The sequence below is a fragment of the Muscardinus avellanarius genome, assembly GCF_963383645.1.
Source record: "Muscardinus avellanarius genome assembly, chromosome: 20".
NCBI lineage: Eukaryota > Metazoa > Chordata > Mammalia > Rodentia > Gliridae > Muscardinus > Muscardinus avellanarius.
The window spans coordinates 7,658,943-7,673,967 of record NC_137806.1 but is presented as its reverse complement, the minus strand read 5'-3'; the positions used below and the strand labels follow the sequence as shown (position 1 = coordinate 7,673,967).

Here is a 15,025-nt window from a genome sequence, read left to right as displayed (position 1 = left end):
GTTTTGGCAGAATGGCCATTTTGATGATATTTATTCTGCCTATCCATGAGCACGGGAGATCTTTCCATCTTCCAAGGTCTTCTTCAATTTCTTTCTTTAATGTTTTATAGTTTTTGTTGTAGAGGTCTTTTACATCTTGGGTTAGGTTTATTCCTAGGTATTTTATTGGTTTTGAGGTTATAGTGAATGGAATTGTTGTTTTTATTTCTTTCATTGTGGATTCGTTGTTGGCATAAAGAAAAGCCACTGATTTCTTTAGGTTGATTTTGTAACCTGCGACTTTGCTGAATTTGTCAATCAGTTCCAGAAGTCTTTTGGTTGAGTTCTTTGGGTCTTCCAGATAAAGGATCATGTCATCTGCGAATAAGGATAATTTTAATTCCTCTCTTCCTATGTGAATTCCTTTGATTTCCTTCTCTTGTCTGATTGCTGCAGCAAGAGTCTCAAGGACTATATTGAAAAGGAGTGGTGATAGTGGGCATCCTTGTCTTGTTCCTGACTGTAGCGGAAATTCTTGCAGTTTTTCCCCATTCAATATAATGTTGGCTTTGGGTTTGCAGTATATTGCCTTGATGATGTTGAAGTACTTTCCTTCTATCCCAATTTTTTGCAGTGTTTTTAACATAAATGGGTGTTGGATTTTGTCGAATGCTTTTTCAGCATCTATTGCTATGATGATGTGGTTTTTGTTCTTGGTTCTATTTATGTGGTGAATAACATGTATTGATTTGCGTATATTGAACCAGCCTTGTTTTTCTGGGATGAAACCGACTTGGTCATGATGTACTATTCTCTTGATATAGTTTTGAATGCGTATAGCTAGTATTTTGTTTAGAATTTTTGCATCTATGTTCATTAAGGATATTGGTCTGTAGTTTTCCTTTCTTGAGGTATCTTTATTTGGTTTGGGGATTAATGCGATACTGGCCTCATAGAAGGAATTTGGAAGAGTTCCATCTCTTTCAATTTCCCGGAACATGTTATGCAGTATTGGTATTAGTTGTTCACTGAAGGTTTTGTAGAATTCAGCTGGGAATCCATCTGGGCCTGGGCTTTTCTTTGGTGGAAGAATTTTTATTGCCATTTCTATTTCTTTAGTTGTTATTGGTTGGTTTAGGCTTGCTATGTCCTCTTGGCTAAGTGTAGGAAGGTTAACTGTGCTTAGAAATCTATCAATTTCTTCCAGGTTTTCAAGTCTATTGGAGTATAAATTTTTAAAGTAGTTTCTGATAATATTTTGAATTTCTTCACTATCTGTGGTGATATCTCCTTTTTCATTTCTAATTTTGATAATTTGAGTTGATTCTCTTTTTCTTTTGGTTAGTTTGGCCAGGGGTTTATCAATTCTATTAATCTTTTCAAAGAACCAACTTTTTGTTTTATTGATTCTTTGAATTGTTTTTTTGTTCTTTATTTCATTTATTTCTGCTCTAATTTTGATGATTTCTTGCCTTCTGCTGGCTTTGGGAATAGACTGTTGCAGAATTTCTAGATCCTTGAGTTGTGTCATTAGGTTCTTTACTTGGTGGTTCTCCGTCCTTTTTATGTGGGCACTCAATGCAATAAACTTTCCTCTTAGTACTGCCTTCATGGTGTCCCATAGGTTTTGGTAGGTTGGGTCTCTGTTTTCGTTTGTTTCCATAAATTTCTTTATTTCTTCCCTAATTTCTGCTCTTACCCATTCGTCGTTCAATAGTGTATCATTCATTCTCCATGAATTTGAATACTTTCTTTCGAGTTTCCTGTTGTTGATTTCTACTTTTATTCCGTTGTGGTCTGAAAAGATGCATGGAATTATATTACATTTTTTGAATTTGCTGGTATTTTCTTTGTGTCCCAGGATGTGATCTATTTTGGAGAAGGTTCCATGGGCTGCTGAGAAGAAAGTGTATTCTGTAGTTCCTGGTTGAAATACTCTGAAAATGTCTATTAGGTCCATTTGGTTTATGGTTTCCTTTAGTTCTAAAACGTCTTTACTCATCCTTTGCCTTGAAGATCGATCCAGTGGTGTGAGAGGCATATTAAAGTCTCCCAGAATTATTGTATTTGGGTCTACTTGGGATCTTATGTCCAGAAGGGTTTGTTTTACAAATGTGGTTGCACCCATATTTGGGGCATAAATATTTACTATCATTATATCTTCTTGGTATATTGTTCCTTTTAGTAAAAGGAGATGCCCTGATTTGTCTCTTTTGATGTGTTTTAGTTTAAAGTCTGTTTTGTTGGATATTAGGGTTGCTACCCCTGCTCTTTTTTGGTCACTGGTGGCATGGTATATCTTTTTCCATCCTTTCACCTTCAGCCTGTGAATGTCTTTGGCTGTGAGGTGTGTTTCTTGCAGACAGCATATATGTGGATTATGTTTCCTAATCCACATTGCCAGTCTATGTCTTTTGATTGGTGAGTTAAGTCCTTTGACATTAAGAGATATTATTGAAATATGATTTTTGTTTTCTGCCATTTTGTGTTCTGTCTACTCTTGGGTGGTGTGATCTTTCTTCTTTACTTAAGTGGCCCACTTATTAAATTCCTCTCTTCTCTGATTCTGAAGTCTGCTTCATTTTTCTTCCTTATGGTTTATTTCTTTAAGAATTTTCTCTAGTGTTGGCTTTGAACTCATGAATTTTTTGAGATTCTGTTTATCGTGAAAGACTTTGGATTCACCATTGATCTTGAATAGTAGTTTTGCTGGATAGATTAGTTTGGGCTGGAAGTTATTTTCTTCCAGGGTCTGAATCACGTCGTACCAGTCTCTCCTAGCATTCCTAACCTGGGTTGTATAGTCTGGGGTGATTCTTATTGTTTTACCTCTATATGTCACCCGTCCTTTTGTTCTCGCTGCTTTTAAGATTCCTTCCTTAGCCTCTATATTGGTCATTTTGGTTATTATGTGGCGTGGAGTGGTCTTTCTTTGGTTTTGTCTCAGTGGAGTTCTGTATGCCTCCTGGACTTGAAGATCGAAGTCTCTTTCCATATTTGGAAAATTTTCTGAGATTATTTCCTTGAAGATATTACAGATGCCCTTGGTCTGTACCTCTATCCCTTCCTCAATGCCTATTATCCGTAAATTAGGGCGCTTCATATTATCCCATAATTGCTGGATGTTTAGGTTTTGTTGCTGTAAAGATTTCTGTATATCGCTGACTGTGTTTTCGGTTTGGGATGTACTGTCTTCTAATATTGATATTCTGTTTTCCATTTCATCTAATCTTCCAGAGTTTCTTTCTATTGCTGTCTTCATTTCACTTATTGCCTCTTTCATTTCATTCCAGACCTCTTTCTGATTCTTTTTTAGTGTTTCTATTTCACCTTTAACCTCCTCTATACTTGTTTTAAATCCTTTCATCATATTGAACAACAAGATTCTGAACTCCCCTTCTTGCATTTCTAGTAGGTCAGTATTCGTGATTTCTGCTGTCTCTTCATAATTCCTGGTTCTAATATTTGTAGCGTTCTCTGTCCTGTTTTTCTGGTTTCTACCCATCGTTCGTGAGTATTATGCTTAGTCAAATCTTAATATTAGGAATTGGGGTATCGGCTAGTCAGCAGAGCCTTTCCAGTGTTGAGGGTGGGTGATGTGGGAGGAGCTGGGGTGATTAATAAAGGAGTCGGATTAGGTAGAGGATATGTTTAGGTTGAGAAAGACTTTAAGTATGGTAAGGTGAAATCTTGCTAGGAATGAGAGAGAGTTAACTACTAGGACTCTTGTCGTTCGTGGACTAATTATGGATGTAAGAAATACTTAGAGTATTAGACCAGGAGGTATATTATGTGGAAAAGTTTTTGGGGGGGAAAGTGTGTAGGGTTAGTGTGGGAAGGTTTGTAAATAGGGGTGATGGAAGGAGCAGACAGACATAAAAAAAGAATAGAAAAAAAAAATCCACACAAGATACCAAGACTATTATGTAATCCAAGAAAAAGGGAGGAAAACCAATCAAAGGAGGAGAATGAAAATAAAGGAAGGAAAGAGGAAGAAAGAGGAAAAAAGAACAAGAATAAAATAAAAGGAACTAGCAGCTGTGTGAAATAAAAAAATAAGGCAAACTGTCCAATATATATATAAAAAAAAACAACATATGAAAGTAAGAGAAGTGTGGGTTAAAAGAAAAAAAAAATAAAACAGCAATAACCATACCAAAACAAAAGCACTGTCTTCCTTGGTTCAGGATTCGTGGGAGTCTCTATGCTGTTGTGATCCAGTCGCTGGTGAGCACACAGAATTCTGACGTGGGTGCTGCTCGCTGTTTTCAGTCCTGGATTATCTTGCTGTGGGACTATCGGGACTATCGGGCAGGCAGCTCCGTGGGCCAACGAAAGCAGCCCGCCGCCGGCGATTGTATCTGCAACTGGTCCAGTGTCCAATCTATGTTCTTCTTCTTCTTCAAGTTCAGAGTTCCCCCGAGGTACCAGGATTTGTTTTGGTTCCTGGTATGTATTTATTTTGTTGATTAAGACACAGCTTTCTAAGTATTTGAACTTTATTTGCTTCAGCTACTGAGGAGTGCTGTGTCCCTCAGTCGCCATATTGAAAAAAAAAAAACTGCACATCTTCTTTGAAGCAATGTCTATTCAGATCCTTTGCCCATTTTTAAAATTGTTTTATTTTTAATTTATTGTTTAGGTAGAAGAGCATGTTACACGTTCTGGATACTGTTTTCCTACTTATAATCTGCAGTCTATGGATCTGCCATTCTATGTAATGCCTTTTAATTTCTTGATGGTGTCCTTTAATATTCCAAAATTTTTAATGTTCATTAAGTCGTACTTATCTATTTATTCTTTTGTCATTTATGCATTTGATGTCCTATTTAGAGCACCACTGCCTAATCCAAGATCATGAGATTTATGCCTAAGTTTTCTTACAGAAAAAGTTTTAGTTTCAACATTCCTGCTCAGGTTTCTGATTCTGTCTGAGTTATTTTTTGCATGCGGTGTGTTAATCTCATTTTAAAGAGGAGAAAACTCTAGGCAAAGAGAGGCTGGATGATTTCCTCAGGATCTCAAGGATTCAAGGAACCAAGATGGGATTCAAGTCTGAACAACCTGAGTTCCCAGGTCGGCACACTGACTCGCAATGACTATGCCACTCCTATACTGTGACTTGATCTTTTTCTTCTTGTCCAAATAAATGTAAACTAAATGGACTTCTTTCTCCTAATTGCCAGCAAGTAGAGAATGTAATGGGACACGTGTAAGGAAAATAACAGTAGAACTCCAAAAGCGATGGCCAAGATTCTGCTTTACCCAAAGAAATGTCTCAAAGGCACATTCAAGAAGAAAGCAAAGGCCCACAGCTCCGTATCTGCATCTCCACTCTGGAAATGCCCTGCTTCGTTCACAGGGAACCCGCCGTCTGCTAAATGAAATCACATGGCAAATGGCACCAAGCATTCCCTTTCTTCAATATATAAGATCTTTGTGCACCGACTTTTTTAACTTAGATTCCCCTACTCTGATGTTACATTCTGTGAAAACTAACTGACCCTATTCAAACTAGTGAATGTCAAATTTATCTGTAGACATTTCACCAAAATGATATGTAAAGATATTTATTCTCATGACAGCTCTGTTAAGTAGGATTTGGGTCAGTAGTCTGACACTTCATATAAAAGCCCAGGGAAATTCAATGGGTTAATAATGTGGGCAATGTTTAGTAACATTAACATAACGTCATAACATGAGCATAACGGTTCAAGCCTGTAATCCCAGTACATGGGAGGCTGGACTGACAAAGAAGGATTATAGGTTCAAGGACAGCCTCAGCAATTTAGTGAGACTCTCAGCAACCTAGCAAGACTCCATTTAAAAAAAAATTAAAAGAGGGCTGCAGGTATAGCTTGAAGGTAGAATCATTCTGGGTTCAATTCTTAGTACCAAAAAACAATAAAATAAAATAAAGATAATGGTCTAGCCAGACTCTCTTGGTTTCTTATTACACAATATAATATTTTACTCACCATTTATTACTGACTCACTTAGCACAGCAATCATTAATTATTAAAATCAATTAATATTCAAGATGAACTATGTGCTATCCACTATGTAAATGAACTCATTATATCAGAGAAATTTCAGAGCAATTCATTTAAATAGACCTTTCGGTTCTCCCAGTCTGTCCCTGGCTGGCTTTTTAAAAAATATTATCTATTTCCTAACTTCACTTGCCTACCATTTTATTATGTATACAACCTAATGCAGTGTTGCAAGAGAAAAACACCTTTTAGTCAAATGAAGAGTAATTCGTTTGCATATATCTTTTGCTGACTCAAAGCTTGATTTTAATTTGTGTGACATGCTGTGGTTAATAATATTGTCTACTTAAAATAACTACTAAAGTCTAAGGCGCTAGCACAATTAATACATTAACCTAGAATCATGACTGAACCTTTAAAATGAAAAAGTTTACTTGAGTCTATGTGATAGCATTCACAGAGGTTGTTTTCTTTTTGAAATTCCTTTCTTTTTTAAAAAAATTTTATCGGTGCATTGTAGTCATACATCTAAATGGGATACAAGATGGTGGAGGCAGATATGCACACATCACCCAACTAGCCTTTACCCAATTCCCGCCCCGTCCCCCCCTCCTTCTCATGATTGGCTTAGTGATTGACTTTGATATGTTTGTGAATGTACATCATGTCCATTAGGAATTTCCCTCTAATTGGAATACTTTCCGCTTTCTCTAAGCTCCGTAATCTAAAGTACTCGGTACAATCTGGCCAACAGGAAGAAGTCACTGGAACTCAGAAAAGGTTGAAACTTTAGGCTTAACTTTCTTTCTAATAGCACAAACAACTTGCTATAAATAACAAAACCACAAATTCTAACACAGTATTGGTTACATATCATGAAGAAAACCCTTCCCTGAACATTTCAGCATTTCATTCATTCTTGGCTGAGAAGCTTATGAATGTAGGCACGCCCCTGCTTTCTCAGAACAGCACTACAGGACAGACACTCTCAAAAGCTGTCTAAGATGTTCAGAGGATCATTATCGTCCTGGGACACTAATCTAAGACCAAATACAAGGACATGAATAAATTTATTCTTCAAAGTACAATGTGCTAAAAAAAATAGGTGTCATCAGTTACCATCTTTGAATATGACTAAGAAATAAAAGAAATATAATAGATATAACAAGGCTTTCTAGGTATGAAAAAGAATAATACAGTGGTTATAGGTTGAATAAGTTCTAGAGATGATATAAAGGAGGGATCTTTAATGTCATGAGACACTCAAGCCCCAGGCTAAATAGAGGGAGGCATTTTCCATTAAAGAAAATTATAAAGTGTCATATTATTAACCCCTATTTTTCCTGGGGAACTAAAGAATATAATTTTCAGACTCTGATTCAATAATAGCATAGAAAGGTCTTCTGCTTAGTAGAAAAGTGCCCAGGATTTAGGAATTTTATTTGCTTAAGACGAGAAGCAGCTATTCCATAATAAAAAGGAAGCTCATCACGAGGGTACCTGGGTTTACCTTGGCTTTGCGAAAGTGGTAAACCACCAGCATGCTGACGAAGTCCAGCAGCATACACAGGGCTTGGAAGGAGATGATAGCGAGTCGCAGATACTTATCCTCCTGGACAAAGCACGGGCTGTCGTCTGCACAGTAGGAGCAGCCCTCCCTGCACGGGAGGCACACGTGGGCTTCTTCTGAGATCTCTTTTGAACTTCCTGCAAAATGGTGATCCGGACCCCTTCCTGAAAGTTCCAAATAAAACCACAGTGTCATTCACACTTCTGAGGTGGGTGAGGTAGAGATGAGAGTCAAAACTTTTTTTTTTAACTTTTCCCATTCATTAGAGATCTTTTGTCGACTCTCCTGGTAGGAGAGAGAGTTACTTTGTCTCTGGACTCCAATCAAATTCGTTGGATCGCTTTGACTTTAAAAATGTCATTCAGAGTCATTGAGAGAAATTAACCAAACTGGGAACCAAATCCCTCAAAGGCAGAGAGCAGGCGGCCCGCCTTTTCTATCGCCATCTTACGCACCACCTGATGCTCTTCCCTGAAGGACAAGTCATATTCCATACGCATTCATGAGAGTGTTGGGCAGAGAGGAACGAGGGAGTTGACATCTTTTGTACATCAAAGACACAGACCCATCACCTAGGAAACTTCTCGACCTAGGTGGCACAGAATCCGAAAGGAAGGTCTGGTTGCCCTTAGTTATCCTGATCTCACCTACTAAGTTCACTAGGTCTCAGTCGGGGCTGGGGATAGCACTTAAACAACAGTGGTTTAGTGTGCAACTGTCTACTTCCTGTGCATCCTTTGCCCAGAGTCAGAGCGTAGTTCCAAGCTCTCCAAGCGATTCTCACTTTGCATACCCACGGGGTATTTCCACAACACCGCAATCTGCTGCTTCTGAACCTCTGTTTAATTTTAGATTCTTCTAAGTACTCAGACTTCAATTAGCTCTGAGGCCCATACTTAAACATGATCTGATTGTGTTTTCAGCACCAACAAATGCTAAAAAAAAAAAAAAAAACTCAACCTTTTTCAACTTTGAACACCACATAAAAAACATTAATGAATATATATCCAGTTCGGTATATAATATGACTTTGATTAACTGAGGAATTAGGAGGGAAAGTTCTTCTGGTTAATATCATTTAATAACCAAGTTTAATGGAAAGTCTGTATTTCTTTCAACTCTTGTTAAAAGGTTCATAATCTTTCTAAAGTGAATTTGTCTACTAATTTTTTCTTTATCTTTCTTTCTCTCTCTTCCACTCCCCCCCCCACCCCAGTATGTGTGCATGTGTTACTGGTGATGGAACCCAGGGGCATGCTACCTCTGAGATACACCCCCAGCCCTATTTTATTTTTTACTTTCAAACTTTCTTGCTAAGTTACTGTGTGCTGTTGGCCTCAAACTTGTAGTTTTCCTGTCTCAGCCTCCAGGTACTAGGCTTTACAGGTGTACAGCGCCATGTCAGCTAGCTGTCCACTTTTGCTTCAATAAATACAGTGGTAAAACATAAATAAAAGGTTTTTTCATGATTCAGTATATATATATATATATTAGGAGTCACCGCTCTGTTATACAGCTAAAATCCTCAAGATTTTAGCATCAAGCAGATATGGTTCCCATTCTTAGATAACTGTGATATTACATAGTTCACTTGCCCACATTGGGTGTAGGTCACTAATTGATTAAATATTAATTGCTATGGAGATTAAAGTGATTTGTACAAATCGCAGTGACTGGCTCTTTTTCCTCTTATCCAAACACAGGAGATGCTAAGAGGCACTAGGGATTCCTTGATGCCTTAAAGAAAGGCACCACTATTCAGAAAACAAGGAAATTAGAAGAAGTAAGATATGGGTGGGCCAAGTGGGAATGCTAAGTTCTATTTTCGACAAGTTAAATTTGAGGCCCAACTCACTGTCTAGGAGAAATAGTACAAAAAGTAAAAAATAATACAAGGCTGTAATATAGATGCAAGATCAGCGTTAGAAAAAGAGCCCAGAGAGAGCTCTGGGAGTGGATGACATATCGGCTGGAGAATGTAAAGAAGGCATTTGACAACAGAAGCACCTTCAATGTCGTAACAGGAAATGGTAATTACTGGAAAATGCTAGAATGTGATCAAATATGAGGGCCGAGGAAAGGCTATGAGAGTTGATGATTTTATCGTTCATTGACCTTTAAAATGGTCCATTCCAAAGACCAGTAGAGATTTAAATTAAATTTTCAGGGCTTAAGGACTAAAAATGTGATAAGGTAGACTATTATTTCAATAAATGTTTCATTGAATGAAATAAAAGTAAGAAAAGTTTATGACTAATAGGAACAAAGATGATATAAAGAGGATTTTGCTTGTATGCTTCATTTTCTTCTATACAAGTAAGATTTGAATATAGTAGTCAGCAAAAAGAGTTGTTGGAAATTGAGGGAAGATATGAAAATACTATAAAGAAAGTACTTTAGAAGTTAAGATTGAATGAAATAAAGAATATGGCTGGAGAAATTAACTTTAAGAATACTTTATATCTTTTCTTCTAACACTGGAAAGAAGTGGAGGTGGATTAATAATGTTCAGAAGTTTTCCTTTGCTTTACTTTTTAATTATGTATTTATTTATTTTGACACATTAACAGGAGCTGGTTGAAAAAACTATTGTAAAGTAAAGGGAAAATATGAAAGCCATTCTGGCTTTATATTTTTCAACAAAGTGGTGAGAATGTACGTTGAGAGCAAAAGAGGCCAGCTTCAAGACTGAAGACATGAGAGGTGGAGAGCAGTATGAGAAAGGGACTCACTGGATCACTTGGCAGAAACGGAATCCAGTTAGAGTAAAGTGGTCTGACTCACGAGGAGACCCAGTCAAAATCGTTTTGTGATTTTCTACAAATAATGTAGAAATAAATGGAGAGGGAGGAGAAGCTGGAGACAGAGAATAAAGAGGACTGTGCCAATGGCCCTGTTTCAGGGTTCTCCTGTGTGACTGAAGAATGTTTTTTCAAGGGTAAGGAGAGGAAAGGGAGAGGAAGAAGAGAAGAAAAGATGACTGCAAGGCTGCATTATGGAACTGCAGTCTTTACTCTCCACTGGTGGCCGAAGCTTCATCCTCCAGTGACCTCCTGAATCTGAGTAGGTCTTGGAATAACAGCAAACATTTCCCTACTTTACCCTTACTCATGGATCAAGGACCCTGAGTAAACAGCTGCCTCACATGAGTCCAGAGTAGCTTCCTGCCTCCTATACCATAACTTCAGAGGTTGCTGAAAATGAGAGGCATGACCTGAAGTTCCAGCCTGAAGAAAGGCACGGCACGACTGCATTTATGCAAAGCCACTCCAAACCTAAGGAAATAGTCATAGCAACGGCAGGCTACAAGTGGGGACAAGAAGGATGTGAAGTCTTCAAAAGCAGGTATATAAGGTAGACACTAACTTAAAGAAGAATGGAACGCAAGTCAGAAGCCAAGAAGTGTCAGAGACTGGGATACTGAGAGAAGAATGATTGACCTCTTGAGTACAAGCTGAATAACCACATAAATAAAGTCAGAGTCACCATAGTGGACATGAAGTTGTTATGGACTCAGAGTTGTCATGGACTCTAATCAAGGTAACTAGAATATCAAGAAAGCTACAGAATAAAAGAGAGGCTAGAGGTTACAAAATGATTAACTATAAATTCTGAGATTTGAATTTTGGAGGAAAAGATTTAGACTTCCCTTTCTGGCTGAAATGAAGGAAAAGAAATTAAATTTAACTTTCATCAGAAACCACTAAAAACAATGGACAGAATAGCAAAATGGCATGGTTTTTCAGACATTCAACATCAGTGACCAAGGTCAGTGATTCCTAACGTGCAAACACACCCCAAACAAACCAACTATCACAAACAGAATCCAAACACACCCCAAACAAACCAACTATCACAAACAGAATCCAAACAAAAGTTAAATTAGTAAAGAAAAAAGTATCTATGAAAGGCACTATTTTTTTTTTTTTTTTGCAACAGTTCTTTTTAACCCAAGCTTTGCTTTCTGGATCTGGCTAAAAAGGCTGACATTTTCTCACAGGCTTAAGAACTTCCTGACTTTATTCAAGGCAAACATTATATACTATTTACTTTCATTATGAATGAAACAGGAACCTAAATATGTGAAGCTATACTTCTCCTGCATGGAACAAGCAGGGACATTTAGCACTTTGACTCATTCAGCCCTAAAACATAGCGCGGCATGCTAGCTGCTGGGCGCATATGAACCATTAGTGCTGGGAGCACATGATCGTGGTAGGCTAGCTCAATCACACACAGTTTAGCTACACTTGGCAAACCCTTCAGCTTTGTAAAATTCTCAGTCATTTTTTAACCAACCAAAATTTGAAAGTATTTTTGTTTGGTATCAAGTTTATGACCCATTTCTAATCAATTTAAAAAACCTAACCGTATCCCTAAATTTTCTTTCTTTCCTTTTTTGTTTTTTGAGTTAAACCCAGGGGCATTCTAGCTGTGAGCTACACCCCCAGTTCTTCTTATTTTTTGCTTTGAAACAGGGTTTCACTAAGTTGCTGAAGCTGGTCTCAAACCTGTGGTCCTCCTGTGTCTGCCTCCCAAATACTGGGATTACAGGTGTATACCATCACACTCAGCTCGGCTCCCTGACTTTTGTCATGAGTATTATTTTACTTTTTATCCAGTTTCCTTAATTTACTTCATTGTTATTCTACTTTACAGTATACATTTTTACAAAACACTCTGAGACACTTTTGAAACCAGGTGTGAAATGCATGAACTGAGACAACAGTACTGCAGACCTTATGGAAACTGGCAGAAACAAAACTTCTTGTTCAATTCAACAATCACTCTTTTGGGCACTGAGTTGTGGGCCAGGCCCTGTTTCCATGGGATAAATCGGTGAGTAAAACAAAAGTCTCTGCTTCTACAGAATTTATGTTCTAGCAGGAGAAAATAGACACATGTGTTAGTCAATGTAATAGATGAAAAAGAGTGTGTTAAAACTCAGAAGCACACAGAAGAAAAAAATGTGGGTGTGGGGAGGAGAACCCAACGTGCTGGCAGTGGGGGCTGTGATTTTATTTTATTTTATTGGTGGTACTGGGGTTCCTGGAAGCCCTTCTACCTCGGGGCTACACTCCCAGACCTATTTTATACTTTTATTTTATTTTATTTTATTTTATTTTATTTTATTTTATTTTATTTTATGGAAACAGGGTCTCTTAAGCCTGTGCAGCTGGCTTCGAACCTGCGCGATCCTCCTGTCTCCTCCTCCCAAGCGCGGGGATTACACAAAGTGACCGGATAGTCTTCATTCCAAAGGTAATGTTTGAACAACGATATGAAGAGGGTAATAAGAGTTCTCTATACTGTCTCGTCTTTTGAGTTCTGAGCTTGTAGGATGCTTGACCTGCCTGCATTATTCTATTCCGTTTACTATTACGAGTTTCACAGATTTATAGACTGTACCCAAATAAACTGTGAACACTCTGAAAAAAAAATAGAAAAATGGTTGTATATCATTATTTCCCCATCAAAATAAAAATTACAAAAGATTCAATATACCGTGCCAAAAAAATCCTGACCGTAGCCCCACTAACAGAAAAAGCCCAAATGCTCAATTATCTTCCTTAGATAGCAATGAAATAATAGGGATAGTGTGACCACTGAAATAACAGCAGCTAATTAAAAGGCAAGAAACTGAATATAAGTCCAAACCATTCTATATTTTCTCAAATCTATTCTCTCCACTCTGATAATTATGCTGGGTATATGACCATTTCAATATTCGTGGACAAAAGGCAACTTGTTACCAATCATAATTTTTATGCTCAAAAGTATCTGAAGATGATTTGGGTTGGAATTCTACTCAGCAATAAAGAAGAACAACATTGTGTCATTTTCAAGAAAATGGCATGGCTCTGAGGAGCGTCATTTTAAGTGAGCTGACACAGCCACAGAAAGTCAAAGGTCCTACGTTTTCTGTCATGTGAAAGCCAGGGGGTGGTTGGGACACAAGAGGAACTTGAGATGGAGAAGCAGAAACCCCAGGGGAGTGATGGGGGGCAGAGGAGGGTGGTGTTGGAGGAGGGAGAATGAACGGAAGCAGCACTTTCATCCATATGATGTATATATGTGAAATGACCAATGGCAATCTCGGTATCATATATGGGAAAGGGGGGAGCGAGGAAGGACTTGGGAGAGACTCACCAAGTGCTGTGCGCATGTGTCTATATCACTCGGAACTACACTGTAGCATGACACCACAAGGCACCAATTAAAGTATATTTTTAAAAAAGTATGTGAAGATGGGCTCACAAATGGCAAATGGTGAGGCTCTATAATAAGAAGCTCTGTCATAATAACTTCTTCATTTCATTTCTATAAGAAATACAAAGAAAAAACGAAGCCAAAAGTTGGAGACGCCATTTCTAAAGCTCAAAAAAACAACTAGAATTAAGGAAGATGCCTTCCACATCCAGGGTTTTCTGTGGGGCCTAATACACAATTAAATAATCTTCTAGTTCCAAAAATAGTTGTGTTCTATCTAGGACAAGGGAATATATGTAGCTTCTAGAGATTATACTACTGCTAAATAATAGTAATGAGCTTTGTTAACCGACTGAATGATACCACAGTTTATCACTGTTTAGAATTTTACATTCCTAGAATATGGGGGTCTTGATTTATGTATCTCTTTATATACTCACTACCTAGTGAAATATTTTGTATATATTGGGTACTCAAAAAATAATTACTAATTATAGAAATAAATGTTCTCTTGAGTAAAGTTACTGGTTCAGATATGGTGATCCATGCCTGAAATCCCAGTACTTGGGAGGCTGAAACAGAAAGATCATAGGTTCAAAGCCAGCCTCAGCAATTTAACAAGGTTATCAGCAACTTAGCAAGACCTGTTTCCAAATAAAATATAAAATAGGCCTGGGAGTGTAGCTTGGAAGTAGAATGCCCCTGAGTTCTAGTCCCACAGTAACACACACACGCACACACACACACACACACACACACACACACACACACAGTTAACTGCTCTGTGATGCAAATATATACTTGAAAATAATATTTGACTCAGTGCATCATTTTTAACCAGGTTTGCTTAAGAATTTATTCAAAATGATATTTTAAGAGGCTAGACATAAACTAGAAAAATGCATAAAGAATGTAAGTTATCCCAGTTGACTTTGGCACCTGTGGGTAAATATATGTAGCAACCATTTTGGATGATAATTTGATTTGGAAATCTCAGTTCTGATCAAGTTGAAACACGGCATTTGTGCACAAAACGCCAATATGCTTTGCTATGGTTTGAACATGCTTGAAGACGGTTCTTAGAACATTCCAATCAAAGAGAAATCCTGAAGACAAATGACAGCTACAGAGCATTAACCTGGGCGACAGCAATATTGGCCTTTTAGTTCCTTAGATGGATGTGAAGTATGCTGCCTTGAGGAAAATATAGAGAAGGCCTTTGCAAGAAGGGCACAGAGACATTCCTAGGACATTCACGCAATGTTAACTATTC

At 37.7% G+C, this 15,025-nt stretch overlaps 1 protein-coding gene across 1 annotated transcript in view; it reads right to left on the bottom strand.

The window, feature by feature from the left end:
* The window catches only part of GPR158 (G protein-coupled receptor 158), a gene marked incomplete at both ends in the record, with an annotated part of 324,736 nt that overhangs the window by 140,559 nt on the left and 169,152 nt on the right, over positions 1–15,025 (bottom strand). Inside the window, one exon of the mRNA XM_080717186.1 lies at positions 7,483–7,706. Within this exon, the coding sequence (XP_080573312.1) occupies positions 7,483–7,706 (224 nt within the window). The remainder of the gene's footprint in view (positions 1–7,482; positions 7,707–15,025) is intronic.